Below are 15,236 nucleotides of genomic sequence, written 5' to 3' on the forward strand. Positions count from 1 at the left end.
TTATCCAGCACGATTAAAACCACACAGAAACAGTGTCTCCCATAAGGTAGTAACAAATAGACACCAGGAACACAAAGACATGTGCAGGATGAAGCTTTAGGGAAAGCCATGAATGCAGAACCTTAAGGATGACTTGGAAAGAACTGACTGCATAAATGTTTTCTGTGTGTACAAATTCACAAACATTTTCTAATGCAATAAATTTAAGCCATTACCATGGTATCTGCAGCTAAATGTTCTTACTCTCTACAGACTCCATGATACAAAGTATTTCACCAATTACTGTTTAGATTCAGGGTATCCATTATAAAATAAACCTATTTTCAGGTGTTAAGATTTTTAAAAAATCAAAATTAAGAGCGATCATAACTGTGCCAGCCGTTTGACTTTGTTGTTTTACAATTATGTATGCCATGGTGCACTGAGCCCCAGATTTCCAGATTTCACAAATAAATAAAATTCAAAAATAAACGCGGGGGGGGAACAGAGGGTACTCACCAGGGGATAACAATGTTTATTTTTCCAAATAAAAGTATTAAAAAACAACAATAAGCAATGACTACTACCTATATCACTATTCTTTAAGTAAGAGCACTTTAATACCAAAAAAAAGTGGAAAAGACGGTAGTTCAAAATGACTGATGATGCTTTAAATTAAGTAAACTTAGCTTTACCAAAAAAAAACCAAAAAACAAAAAACTGTTCTTTTTTTCCTTTTGTTTCTCCCCCTCATTTCAGACTCATAAACATTTCATCAAAAGGTGTTTAGCAAAGCACTTGTCTGGTGGAAATCATGCTTGCACAGGAGCTCGAGGCCAGAGTTAGAGTTTTGGTCTCCTTTAGAGGACAATCACGTACCATGTCCAGGTTCACTGTTCTCTTGTGTAACGTGGAACAATAATTCCTGACTTACCTAAAGCAGACTACTGTGAAATCAAATATAACTTGTAAACTGTAGACGTATAATGTGCAAGATACTTATATTAAAACATAAACTTCAAGCTAAGAAATCAAAGGGGCAAATGGATAGGTGTCCATTTCATAATGGAGAGGTATGTAAACATAATGTAAATGTTCTCATATTTCTATCTATTTTCAGAAACAAAATTTCTTTCAGGCTTAAAGAAGCACTTACCTTTCATCTATTTCAAGAAAGACACAGCCTGGGGTGTGTGTTGTGGTAAAAATTCTTTTATCCACCGGGATTCGAGGAGCTATGAAAAACAGAAAGACTCACCTAAAGGCAAATATCTAATCAGTCATCCACTTAACTGAGCACTTACATTAAAGAGAGAACAATATCTCTATATGAAATGGAAGAAATCTCACTTAGGGCCCTGGCCTTCAAGAAGCCAAGGCTACGGTTAAATTATAATACTTGTCATTATTAACTATATTTCGAGTAGGTCAAAATGCGATGCCTACCGAAGTTAATTTTAAATAGAGTTTGTGTGCACGGAAAGCTTACTCATCACAATCCCACAGTCAAAGCTGGAGGAAATGAAAGGTCAGGCCCGGCAAGCCTGGTGGTATTTGGTGGTGGTGTACAACTAAGTACATTGGATTTGGTGTCAGTTATGACACGGATATTTTAAATCTGTGTCAGAAAATGGGTACGGTCAGTTCGACTGTAGCTCACTTTGAAAACGCAGTGATTTGAAATTATGCACAGTTTCATCTGCAAGAAATGAGAGGTGAAGGGAGTCCCCCAAGAATACACAAACACACGCACACACCTCATCTAGGGCTACCTCTGTGCGCCGCGTGTTTTACAGGAGACACGCCCGTCCACACCTGACTTCAGACGGCCCCCCTTCCACCCTCACAGTTAACTGAGGAGGAGCAGGCCCACCACCAGCCACGTCCGGGAGCCCCCGCGAGGCTTCTCCAAGGTGAGGCGCCCAGGCACTGTAGCATCTGTGTATGTCTTCACAGTTAATGTGTGTAAAGCTGTGTTATTGTTTTTACTAGATTCCTGGCCCACTGTTAACGTGTGGTTAAGTTTTTGAGTGTTGTGCCCCTAAACACATTTTTCCCTTAAGCCCTGTGGTTTTGTGTGTGTGTGTGTTTTGGTGTGGGGTTTTTTTGTTGTTTTTTTGCATAGGATGGTAATTTTTAGGAAAGCACATGTCAGATTACAGCAGAACTGACTTTAATTTCAAATAACAAATGGAAGCTGCTTGTGTATTAACCCATGAATTTGGAAATGTAGTTCTGCCACCAGAGGATAGAAACTACAGTTTTCACTTAAGGGCTTTCTGGACATGTAAAAAATATAAATTCATTCTTGTGACCTCACTGTGCAACAATTTTCATGCTCTCTCTCTCTTTTTTTTTAAAGATTTATTTATTGAGAGAGAGGGTGTGCGTAGGGGGAGAGGCAGATGGAGGGAATCTCAAGCAGACTCCCCACTGGGCATGGAGCCCGACTCGGCGCTCGATCCCACAAATGGTAAGATCGTGACCTGAGCTGAAACCAATGGTCAGGTGCTTATTAACCAACTGAGCCACCGAGGCGCCCCCAAGTTCCATGTTCTTGTTTCACACAGGGCAGAAGCCAAAGGCCACATGATAGTCACCAGTAGAGAATGGATCAGAGGACCAGGTATTGGTGGCCAAGTTTGTGCTTAGACCCTTAGGGCCGCGCCGACCTTGAAGGAGACAACCACCAAGAAGTCAGGGCAGATCAGCTCTAAATGCCCAAGAGTTCAGGACCAACATGAAGCCTCCAGCACTCTTTTCCGGTTCTGTGGCTGCTGTAAACAGGCTTTCACATGCTCCTACTGTCAGGTTACGTTTGATCTGAAAGCAGACACGCCTGACTTACCTTCATAACCGGAGTGAATCTTCTCCACCAGGGTGAGACAGCAGGGCTCAGATTCCGGCTGGGTAGAGCTATGTACATGCATCAAATACGGGATAATCCGGAATGGGTAGTAATGCTTTTCTTGCTCTGTGTCTTGGCCTCCCCTGAAAAGCACAGAAAGGATGAGTAACCAGTCCTGATGCATTCAGGGAGCCCAATGTGAAACAAGGCCAGGAGAGACGCCTTCTTGGTGATTTCCGAGAGACCTATCCAAATCTAAAAAGTTTAAATGTGTTTATTTTAAAAAGAAATGTTAGTTTACATTTTTGATACCCAAGGATAATTACACTCATTCATTATTCAATGAAAAAGAGGTTTTATGGAGAACCAGTTTAGTGTGTTAAAAACGGAACTAGCCATCCCATGACTTTTCTTTTCACCCAAACCGTAACTTCCCGACGTGACTTCCCTACCTGTCTTACCTCACGCGTCTAAACCAAGTACCACGTGACAGAAATCAGGGTTCCCTGTGATCATGCCCCCCCGAAGCCAGCTCTCCACCATCCCTACCTACACTCTCTCAGGGGACTGACTTAGTCTCATAGCGTCAGCTACTACCTGGATGGGCAGAGGGCCCTGTGCGTGGGGAAGCGCTCCTTACATGCCTGCCTGAGCAGGAGAGCAGGGCTAGAACCTGCTCGGCGAGCCCCAGCCCCGGCTGTGGGGCACCTCCCTGGGCAGGGGCGGCTCAACTCCCAGGCTTTCACCCTGTTTTAGAGCTCCAGCTGCCTGGGGGACATTTCTCCTTGGATATACCATGGTCCCCTGAGTGTCAACGTGCGCACAACCGAATCCATACTCCCCCATTTCTACGAGTCACACCTCGCCTCTCCCACCATTGTTCGAAGTGATGTCAGGTGGTCTTTAGCTGCCTAGAAGCTCCACGTCCATGTCCACGTGCCCTGGCACTCCCACCCCCACCTCGCTTCCTTGCCTCTCTGCAGACTCTGGCGCCTCCACTCTCAACCGTGACCCCACTTCTGCCACTGAGAAAAGACAGCGGCCTGACCCACAAGCTGTGCTGTGTCTCCCACTCCCTCCTGTTTCTGTGCACGCGTCTCCCAGGCTCATCCCGTCCCCGGCTTCTCCATGTCCTGTCCATGCTGACGACCCGAGTACCTGTCTCTAGCACCTGTCTCTACCTTCTCCCTGAACTCCAGACCCACATACCAATGCCGAGTCAACCCTGCAAGTTAGATTTCCAACAGATAGGGCGAATCAACTTGTCTAAAACCAGGCACCGGACTCTTCCCCTCCTCGCTCCAGGAGGCGGCTCTCCTGGTTTCCTTTGCCCCCAGTAAAGGGCCACTGGAGTCAGGGACCCTCGTGTCACCTTCACCGAATCCTTTATTTCACACCCAAAACTAGTCCATTAATGAACTCCGATAACTCTCCCGTACACAAATATCCAGAATACTCCAAAACATCCAGAATATTTCCACATCTTCCTGCCACCGCCGCCCGGGGTGACAGCCCTTCCCGCTGCCTGTCATCCCTGCACCTTCTCTAGCCCAGCGCCTAGCGCGGTCCTTTCATGCCAGTTCTCGTCCTTCTGAAAAATGAAACTGTCCTATCTCTGTCCACTGAGGATTCCCAGAAGCCAGGAGGAGCCTGCTTGGTCTCCATACGGTAATGCCATTTCCCACCACAAGGAATGAGGGATGGTCGGAGAAATGACGGACTCCACGTCTGAGGTAGGAAACGTCTAGGCGGGGCCTGGGCCACTATGCCCGAAGCAAAGGCAGCTGTCAGCGACCACAGGGGTGCCCTCACACGGCACTGGAGCTAACCTGAAGGGCTTCCTGCTGGCCGCAGACGGGACCACTTGAGCATCATGGAGATGAACGAGAGCCCTATGTTTTAGCTCACACTCTGAAATGCTGATGGAGGAAATGATACACAGTCTGAGATCTGCTTCAGGACCACGGGGAGGGTGGGCTGAGGTGCAGGCGGTGGCAGAGATGACAGAAGACTGGCCACGGGTTAACGTTACTGAAGCTGAATGGTGAGTACATACCAGTTCACTGTACTATTGCCTCGACTTCCATGTTATTTTGCAAATTCCGCTAGTAAAGTTTTCAAATAAATGCTTAACCTGAACGAAAACATTTCCTTCAGAAATCAAAGCTCCCGACGGTCTGGTCCCTGTTTCTTCATCTCCTTCCATCCTCTGCTCCAGCCACATTAGCTTCCTTGTTACTCCCCCCACAGGCCAAGCATGCTCTGCCCCAGGGCCTTTGCACTGGTCTCGAACACTCTTCCCTCAGATAGAGGTATGGCTTGCTCCCTCACCTCCTTCAGGCTCTGGCTCAAATCAGCCTTCTTATTAGAGAACATTCCTTAACCACCCTGAACACACTAGTAATCTCTCCCCTGCCCAGAATTCTCTCACTCCCCTTCACTGTTCCACACAGAACTTACCGCCAGAGGACACGTACATAGGTACCTGTCTGTTATTGGTCTCCCCCCACACACAAAATGGAAGGTCCACGAGGGCAAGAACTTTGCACCTGTAACCTTGCCTGGCTCAGAGAAGGCACACAAATATATTTATTAGCAAAACAAACACAAACCGTACTTTGTCTGTGGCAAGCACTGTTCTAAGAGCTTCATAACAACTCATCTGTGAAGGAACGAATGAACACAGCCCTCCCTCCTGCACCCCTTTCCCCGAGGTAGCCCTCCCCAAGCACTGGAATGCTCTTAGCTCAAGGCCCCCAACCCCATGGAGGGCTGACTGATCCATTACAAGGAAAGGAGCCTTCTCTTGAGTTTTCCACATCTGGAGCCTTTACTAACTTCAACACTCATGCTGGCAATCGTGACGTCACTGAACCACATTTTCTTCTAATTGCAAAAGTAACATGAACACATCACAGTAAATTCAGGACAGGAAAAAAAATCACTAATAAATCCTATCAGAAATCAACTACGATTAAAATTTTGGAGTTCACTATGTCTGGACCTTTTAAATCCTTCTCTTAGACATATCTATCTTACTCTCTTTAGAGTTATTCAAAATTTAAGAAGTTAGCGGCGCCTGGCTGGCTCAGTCGGTAGAGCGTGTGACTCTTGATCTCCAGGTCACGAGTTCAAGCTGTACATTAGGCACAGAGCTCGCTTAAAAAAAAAAAATTAAAAAAATAAAGTAAAATTTCAAAAATTAATTTTCAATGAGACCAAAAGTCAAAAAGCAAACAAAAAACAAAAGATCCCCAAACAATGGGCATTTGAAAGTGTAATTAACATCATCCAGCGGTTCTTACACAGAGAGCACGAGAGAGAGCATGAGAGAGAGCGAGCACCCCCAGGCTAAGAATGATCTCTCTGTTCTTTTTCCTGACTGCATTATTATCTAGTCATTTTTTGAGTGCTCTTCTCCTCAATCAAAATAAAAACTTCTTGTGGCAAGAACCCAGTGCTAGCTGAATACAAAAGAATCTAAAAAGGGCCAAATAAAATCAGAGCATAACCCACCGTTCCTGGCCCCCACAAGCCCCTAGACTTACCGGATCCTGCAGAAAAAGGATTTCACCGGAGCAAATTCGTACTGAGATGCTGCGGGAAACAGAGACAAAAGTGTTAATCACCCCCTCCCAGGGCAATAGGCCAGAGCAGCTCCCCTCAGCAAGACAAACTCCAACTATCCCCAAACAAACAAGAAACTATTCTTTCAAAGAAGGAGATATTCTTGATTCAAACAGGGCTCCTGCCCTCACTTTGAGATCAAGTCGCATCCAGTATTTTCCAGGGGGCTTTGGTACTCTAGCAGTGACCTTCAGGGAGACAGTGAGGATATGTGGGACTGAGGGCTTTCCCTCATTGAACTGCTGAAACTACCCGAGCTCCTCCTTCCAAGGTCAAGGCAATAATCGGGGGACACAGTTACTTTGGTGGGCATATTCTATTTCACTGTGACAGTCTGGACATGCCTCAGAAACCGATTTGGACAACTTACAGCATATACAGCATATAGATTCACAAATGTCTTTCACTTTTTTCTTTCCCTGGACGAAGTCCCCAAAGTTGGGCCCCGGAAATGACATGATTGTCTTAGGACTCTCACCGTGGAGTGCCACACTGATCTACAGAAGATCGTACCAACCAACAGGGTCTCTAACGACATGTTCTCACAACCCTCATGCCAATGGTTGCACCAGTTTTATTGATTTCGGCATTAATTTTATTGATTTGTGAAGTGGTAATTCAGAAATGTTTAAGTTTGCCTTGATCAAGGGGCCGAACCTTTTTTTCCCAAGTGTTTGTTGACTATTTAGCTCTCCTCTGCTTAGAGCTCCTTGAATTGATCTTTTGGGCATTTGCTCACTGGGGTGAAAAATCCTCAGTTTTAGGAACCAAGGAAATGCTTAAAACCAAGGAGCTGTTTTACAAACATACACTGAAGGAGCATAAACAATGAGAGCTCTGAAGAACCAAGACAGGGCACATGGTCCAGGTCTTTGCACTTCTTAGAGGAGAGGATCATGGGAAGAGTCAGAAAATGGGCTTTTGAACGATCAGGGAAAACGTACATGATTAAACAAAACAAAACAAATCAAACGCAAAAACTCCAGTTTCAAAGGCACCAATGACCCAACTGTCAGAATTCAGAACACTACGGAAGTCACAGTCCTGGAATTCCGAAACCAGAAGACTGTTCTTACAGCTCACCTGTGACAAAGAACCAAGCTGACAAGGTCAGCTCACCGAATCCATTGCTCTAAGATACCCGACGGCCCTGATATCAAAACCCCCCCAGGAAAGGCTCAGATAAGTTTGCAGAGGACTGACAGCAAGGTAAGCATGTTTCAAAAATATTCTTAATTTTTTGGGATGATTTTTATGAACAGGACTGATTCCTTGCTGTGGCTTTCAAACGCCCACCCTTGTGTGACTGCAGACGTCCTGATTGACGGTTCCGGCTGTAGGGATGGACGCGGTCAGGAGGGGCAGCGGTTCCGGGCAAGGACCCTGGACTCACACCGCCAGGCTCCACGCCTACCGGCAGCATGACCTTGGGTGAGTCCCTTAGCTCTGTGCCTCAGTGATCGCAGCGGCCGAGAAGGGGCGTGGCTCCCAGCTTCAGGGGACGTAACTGACCACAGGCCACAGCTGCTGCCCCAGGGCCCCGTGTCGGGTGGCTGTTCCCGTCCAGTGCCCGAGCACGGAGCGGTACTGGGACAGGACCATTCCATGGAGACGCAGGGCTCCTCCGGTGCGCGACCGTGGCTCGGACTTCCCTTTGACTTGCCTGGCCAAGCTGTCTTTTGAGCTGTGCGGCAGGCCAAGCCATCTCCTCCCCAGTCCCCCTTGTCCCCGCTCCCTCCATGGGTGTCAGTCGTGTGCGGTGGGCTGAGGGCACCGCTTCCCCCCTCCCCCACCCCCTACAGCAAGTCGTCTACACGGCTGACCCCATTTTGGCATTTGCTGCTCAGCAGACCCAAACTAACACAACTACCTCATCTGTCAACTGGGGACAGTGATGGTATCTATACCGCATAAGGTTTTTGTGAAGATTAAACGAGTCAATCCACTGAAACATGAAGAAAAGTCCCTGGCAAACAATATCCGTTCCATAGAACGGAAGCAACGAAGAGGACCTCTAATGTTGCAGAACGTTCCAGACATCTAGAGTGCTTTCCCAACCATCGGTGTGCTTGCTTCTCGCAGCAGCCCTGTGTTAGCAGGCTGGTAGGACAAGACGATGATTTTACAGTGAGAGGCTAAATGGCCCCCTTGGCTCATGAAGGGACAAAACTCAATTGAAAACTCAGATCTTCAGATTTCCTTGTTTAAAATTCTTTGCACATAGGAAATACCGCAACTCTACCCGAAGGGCGGCTTGCGTGCACTCTGCGTGAGGACACTAGGCACCTGAATTCAACTGCGCTCTCTAGCGCCTAGTCGTGCAGGACGGAAAGCCGGACCGTGGGATCTGAAACGGTAGACACGAGCCCCTTATCAGTTCCACGCCTCAGCTGTAGTGGGTGAATCCTTGTTTTTGGAAGTGCACTCTAAAGAAACAGTGGTCAGATCCTTCTGGGAGGTCTGCACAACGAACCAAAGTGGAAACGTGCTCTGACGCCAGGCCGAAGGCTGACAACTGCTGAGTTTAGAGCTTCCTATGTCCCCTTCATGTTCTATGAGCTCAAAGGAAGGGCAGAAGGAGGCAGCATGGGCCCAGCCCAGAAATGGCTCAAGAAGAGCTGGAATCGCTGAGGTGTGCGAGGCAAAGCCCAGAGTGAGCAGTAGCCAAGAGGAGCACCATCTCTTTAAGGAGGAAGTCAATATTTAGGTCCCAAAGACAGCAATTTCAGGGTATATTATGTTTTTACATGGAGGAGAAATATCACGGCAATAACTCATTTGGAGGGATAACACGGCTGAAAAGAGCAGAGAGACCACAGAGGCGACCTTGGAGGGAAGGTGGCTGGGGAGGCGCGACGACAGGCTGACAGCGCCATGGTGCACCTGCCCTGCTCATGGATGCATCTCAGCACCCTGAACAGCTCCCGGTCCACAGTGCTTGCCGAATAAATGTCTATGGAGTGGATGAAGGATCGATAAAAGCAGAGAAACAAACATGGACAGTTGAAGATTGAAAATATGTGTTCGAGAAAGAGGAAGAGAAATGAAATCAATGTTTCTGAGTGAGGGGAACAGAAGAGAGCTGGAAACAAGCAAGGAAGACAGGTGTGCATTTTGAAGTGTCCACAACCTGTGCCCAGAAGACGGGGCAAAGGTCTGCCACGGAAAAAAGCAGCGTACGAGACTGTTTCCATTGGACCACGTCCTGTGTTAGAAAGTCAGAATGGGCACAGGGCCCTAGATTTGCAAGATGAGAAGGTTCTGGAGGTGTGTTTCACATCCATGCCAATGTACCTAACACTACTAAATTGTACATTTAAAAATGGTTAAGATGGTACATTTTGCTAATGGTTTTTTTTTTTTTTACCATAATAAACAAATCAAATATAAATTTCAAAAAAATTAGAGAAGAGGGCTTAGACTCAAAAGAAAAACGTTGATCTGCACTAAGCTCTTTAAGACACGCTTCACGAAGAATATGAAGTAAGTAATAAAGGATGACTTTAAAAAGAAATAATGAATTATTTAAAAAATAATATAGGTCTGAAAGTCACAAAGGAAACTAGGACTGGGCATCCCCAGTTCAGGGAAATAAGGATTTCAGAAGAAAAAGTAGTGAGATTCATGAACTTTTAGGTAGAAGCGAAACTCGAAGGGCAGCTAACCATGAGAAGTTTATCTCCAAAGCCAAGCAAAGAAATAATGAAGTCAATGTAAGAGGGAAAATATTTAATTTTATTAACTTAGAGAAAACAGAATCTTTATAACAATTAACCTGCTATATGGCACACAAGCAGTCAAACCATGTTTAAAAGAAAACATATTTATGATATAGAACCTATAAAATTAACTTGACTAAATGAAAGCCTATTAATTGGAACTTTGTCATTAGAAGCATTTAAAATGCTGTTTCCAACACCGTCTGACTTCTCATTTACTTATTTCCTTATCTTTGTTTTTTTTTTAAAGTTTTATTTATTTTTAGTAATCTCTACACCCAATGTGGGGCTTGAACTCACGACCCCAAGGTCAAGAGCTGCACGTTCCACCAAATGAGCCAGCCAGGTGCCCCACATTCTGATTTTTTAAATAAAGAAATAAGAAAAACCATATAGTTTGCAGGTTCAAAACAATGCGTTAATTTTGGTACTCTTTCTGAAGGAATGAACCTGATCTTTATGAGGCAAGGTAAACATCTGAGCATGGGTCCCGTTACCTCTTTGGGTCCAGTTGCTCCAGAGGGGAAGCTGAGCGTGGGCAGTGTGTGCACAGAAAACCCTCACATCTTGGGGAGCAAGCAGTTCCACAAAGTGCGAAGACTCCAGGAAGTCTTTCTTACAGTTCAGGATTGAAGTAGCCTGTTCAGAAATGTGCACTAACCTTCCAGACAGAAATGAAAACACTGCCACAAAGGTATCCTATGAAAAACATTTAAAATAAATGCAAATATTGAGACATTTGCGAACAATATTCCCTGAAAGGTAAATTTCTTGTAGACTCCTAATGTGATCAACACATGCACACATCCTGCAAAGGCAGCATGAGTCTCCAACATATACCTTAATGATTGTCATAAAACCTGCATTTTATCTTCTGAAGGTCTGATTTTTTTTATTCTTATGTTAATCCCCATACATTACATCATCAGTTTTAGATGTAGTGTTCCATGATTCATTGTTTGTGCATAACACCCAGTGCTCCATGCAGAATGTGCCCTCCTCAATACCCATCACCAGGCTAACCCATCCTCCTACCCCCCTCCCCTCTAGAACCCTCAGTTTGTTTTTCAGAGTCCATCGTCTCTCATGGTTCGTCTACCCCTCCGATTTCCCCCGCTTCATTCTTCCCCTCTGAAGGTCTGATTTCTATACCAAACAATATACCAGCTCATCCTACATCGACTAAACGTGCACACGGCGCATCCATTTCTGATTCCTTCTCGTTTGCAAACTGAGGGGACTGTCTTCTCTTGACCAATGCGAACTCTAGGCTTCAAGACCAAGCTCAAGAGTCTCTTCTTTCAAGACACGGTCTTTGACAAACCTCGCTACATAAGAATCATTTCTCGTATGTTCCGTCAAACATCAATAACATTTACAATCGGCTACTGTTTGCGTCTGCTAACATTGGCATGTCCTCCCCTCTCTAGTTTTACCTGAAGATCTTAAAGGGAAAATGTTTTCTTAAACCTTTCCTTGTTTCTTCCATGTCCGCCACACCCACCAGAGTCCCATAAACACCCCAGTCAGTAAAACAAATACTCCTGTGATCTTAGGGAGAGCTCCTGTTCCGGTATTACCAGATCTTTATGTATGGGGTCTAAACATAAAACTAAGTAATCTCCATCACATCAGTAAGGCATAAGGCTGAATGATTCTGCCAACATGAAGAGATTCAAAAAAGATCCACTACATGTCTCTTCCCAAATTTGACAGAAAAATGACAGCATCTCAACTCACCTGGTTCTATAAAATCCAGTTGTTACAACTTGAAGGAGTAGGTATTGGAACTAAGAATGATATAAATACAAATTAACGATTCTGAGATCAAAATAAAATGAGGGCGGTTACTCTGCAGTTTGTTATTTGTTTTTCTCTCTGACTTCGAGAGAACCCAGGGATGCTCAGGAGGCAGGGGCGGCTCGGGAGGGGAGCCCAGCAGACCACCGCCCCAGGGCCGCCACCTGGGTTTACATCTGTGCTCCCGCAAGGGCAGGAGAAACTACACGATGCCTCCTCAGCAGCGCGCCTCCACTGTTTGCCTCGCATCACGGTTAATGAAACTCCAGCGTGTTAGGTTTCAACATCTACGTCTAGACAAGGTTGTTAGGAAAAGTCACCCAGGTTGATATGGCAAAATGTGTGGATTCTTACTGTGTTTTTGGAAGTGTACCCCGAGGCAGCCGTGGCCAGCTCCTCAAGATTGTATGCGGTCGCAGCTGCTTGAGGCGCTCCACTCTGACTGAGAGTCTGGAAAAACCCACTGTTTGCTAAGAAACACAGGAAAATAAACAGGTAGTCCAGTGACCACGAGAGCTTAAGGAAATCATTTTTACTGCCCTTGAAGCTGGCTTATTTTTTAGGATGAGAACACCTCGGCGTATCTGCCTTAAAACCAGATCATTTTCTTTCACCTAAAACACAGACAATTGTACAGACGTAAGCCTTCGGATTTTAGGATTTTCTGATGTTCTGTGTCACGAGGAGCAAGATCCATACAAGGCACGAAAACCTAAAATTCCAAATACATGCATGTGATGTGTTTATGGCAGAAACATTACTTTTGTATTCAGGCGCTGTGTGTCGTATGCGACTTCACAGAAGTTTGTGCTGAAGAAAATGTGTACTTTATTAAATCCCCGGAAAAGAAAGGTCAGAGATAAAAAGGAAAAGGTGTTTACAACTGTTCATTTTTAATTTGGCAAATTCCTGATATATCATGAATGCACTGTAACAGTATGTGGATGACAGAGAAAGGTGAGCTGTATTTAGCCAAATGTATTTTTTCCCCAATACCCTTGGAAGACAATGATCTTTTAAAAAGTCAGTCTCTGGGGCGCCTGGGTGGCTTAGTTGTTAAGCATCTGCCTTTGGCTCAGGTCATGATCCCAGGGTCCTGGGATCGAGCCCCATATCGGGCTCCCTGCTTCACGGGAAGCCTGCTTCTCCCTCTCCCACTCCCCCTGCTTGTGTTCCCTCTCTTGCCGTGTCTCTCTCTGTCAAATAAATTTAAAAAAAAAATCTTAAAAAAAAAAAATAAAAAGTCAGTCTTTAAAATGTGCTAAACTCTACCTCCTACAGCAAATCATCAAAATATGGCAGTCACTAAACAACAGTTCCTAAACTATAACACAAACAAGGTTTTCCTGATGTTCCTAATTTGCAAAACCAAGACACGAATAGAATCCATGTGGATCTGCTCATCTCACATCAAGCACCATAAAAAGGTCAAAACATTTCAGGGACCAGAACCACACTGATAACTCTTGCGGCTTGGCCGATGTTTATGAGCAAAATGACGTACTCGCACGACTGTACTTTTTCTCTAGCTCATTTACCTTGTACGCTGTGCACGCAGTGAAGTGCATAGTTGAGGGCCTCGACGGTGCTCGCCTTACTGTGTCTCCCCGATGGCAAGTATTTTTTCATTTCTTGCACAACCATTATAAGTTCTTCAGAAACTCTGTTTCGATCTTGCTGTTCACTGTAAGAAAACAACAACAAAAACCCCATCAATTCACAGGTTCAATTATAAGAACAGCCAACATTTACTGAACAGCATATGATGTGCCAAGCAACTTTCTAAGTGTTTCCCATGGATCAACTCATTTAGCTCACAGGTTTATTTTCCTCTTTGGGGGGATCCTGGCCAAAGAAACTGGTAAACATCAAACATCTTCCATTCTTTCTCATTCCCACTGCAGCCCCCTGCTCAGCTAAACCCTTAACCACTCTCTCCGTCCTTTCGGTACTTCTTGGTAATTCTTCAGTTTCCCATAGCTTTTCATTCCAAGTTGTCTGAGTATCCCCCTAAACTTTTTCTTAGGCTTACAAATAAGAGAATAAAACGATTTAAGCCCCCCTTTCCCTGTACTAGCCTTCGAAGAACAACAAACAAATCAGGTCCTGTCACCTGTTGCTGTTCTCCACGTGTGGGCTCCACATCTCCTCGTTTCCTCTCCCCAGGGCCTCAGAGCCGCAGGCCTGTGGTCCTTCAAACTCCCGAGGTTCGGTCCCCCTGGAGTCCAGAGATTTACCGCTGGACGTTTCCAGGTCTTCACGGGGGTCCATCTTTTGCTCGGCAGCCCTCAGTCTGTTGCCTGCCTCCTTTTCACTTTGCAATCAGCAACAGAATTTCTCATTTTGGTCCATGCCATTGCTTTAGGGAAAATGATCGGTCATCAGGAGCCGGTGGATCCTGATCCCTGGTCACCTAGACGAAGTTTCCTCTGCAGGATCTCCATGCAGTCTCGATGGCTCCGCTCGCGGGAGCAGCCTGGTACAGAGAGGACAGGTGTCCAGTGACACAGGCGATGTGCTGCGTTAGCTGGGCTGTGACAGACCCCCGGCCAGACTTTCCCATTCGCCGGCCTGCCCACCCGCAGCTATTCACCTGCGGGCGGCGCGCGCCCAGAAACCGGACCCGGGCAGGGGGGACCTCCAGCGCCAAGTTCAGGAGCCCCAGGTTCCCGGCCCGGCACCGCCGGGCCGCCGGGTCCAGAACGAAGGGCGGACTCGGGGAGACTTCCCGCCCCGGCAGAGCACTCACCAGCCGCCGCCGCCGCCGCCGCCGCTCGCCCCGCCGGGCCGGACCGAGCCGCACGCAGTCCCGAGGCCCGCCGCGTGCCGGGCGGCCGCCGGCGCCGCGCCCCCCGCGCGCCACGTGATGCGGCCCCGCCCCCAGGCCTCGCGATTGGCCGCCGCGTCCGGCTCTGCGCGCCCCCATTGGCCAGGGGGCGGGGCCCGCGTCGGGGCGCCCGGGTTACATAACCGAAGGCGAGTGGGCGGGGAGAAGACACCGGAGCACCTTACATAACGCCGGGGCTCGGGCGGAGGGCGGCGCTCGGCCAATCCCGGCAGGCCGGCGCGTAGGCGGGGGGCGGAGGGGCTCGGAGGGGGCTGGAGTTAAGGCCGCGCGAGTCGAGTGCTCCGCCCCCTTCTCGGCGCCGGAGGGAGGGTGGGTGGGGGGAAGGGGCCGCGGGGCGGCTGGAGCCAGCGCGGCAGGGATAGGGCGCTCGAGCCGCCAATCACGAGGGGGCGGGCCGGCCTCCACGGGCGGGGCG

General features: G+C 47.1%; 1 protein-coding gene across 12 annotated transcripts in view; it reads right to left on the minus strand.

The window, feature by feature from the left end:
* PER3 (period circadian regulator 3) overlaps window positions 1-14,828 on the minus strand; it is a 57,320-nt gene extending 42,492 nt beyond the window's left edge. For 8 of the 12 annotated variants that reach the window (XR_010411129.1, XM_064590013.1, XM_064590012.1 and 5 more), the window contains exons 1-7: window positions 14,087-14,716; window positions 13,512-13,657; window positions 12,328-12,443; window positions 10,671-10,872; window positions 6,376-6,424; window positions 2,828-2,970; window positions 1,136-1,214 (exon numbers count right to left, since the gene is read on the minus strand). Coding sequence is in view for 11 of the 12 variants with exons in the window: in XM_064590013.1 (XP_064446083.1) it covers window positions 1,136-1,214; window positions 2,828-2,970; window positions 6,376-6,424; window positions 10,671-10,872; window positions 12,328-12,443; window positions 13,512-13,657; window positions 14,087-14,244 (893 nt within the window). In the remaining variant the exon portion in view is untranslated. The other 4 variants (XM_064590007.1, XM_064590008.1, XM_064590015.1 and 1 more) reach the window with 4 other exon arrangements.
* Between the last annotated feature and the right edge of the window lie 408 nt (window positions 14,829-15,236).

This window comes from Mirounga angustirostris, unplaced genomic scaffold, assembly GCF_029215605.1.
Source record: "Mirounga angustirostris isolate CCGP_5_RB_7025 unplaced genomic scaffold, mMirAng1.0.hap1 SCAF_4, whole genome shotgun sequence".
NCBI lineage: Eukaryota > Metazoa > Chordata > Mammalia > Carnivora > Phocidae > Mirounga > Mirounga angustirostris.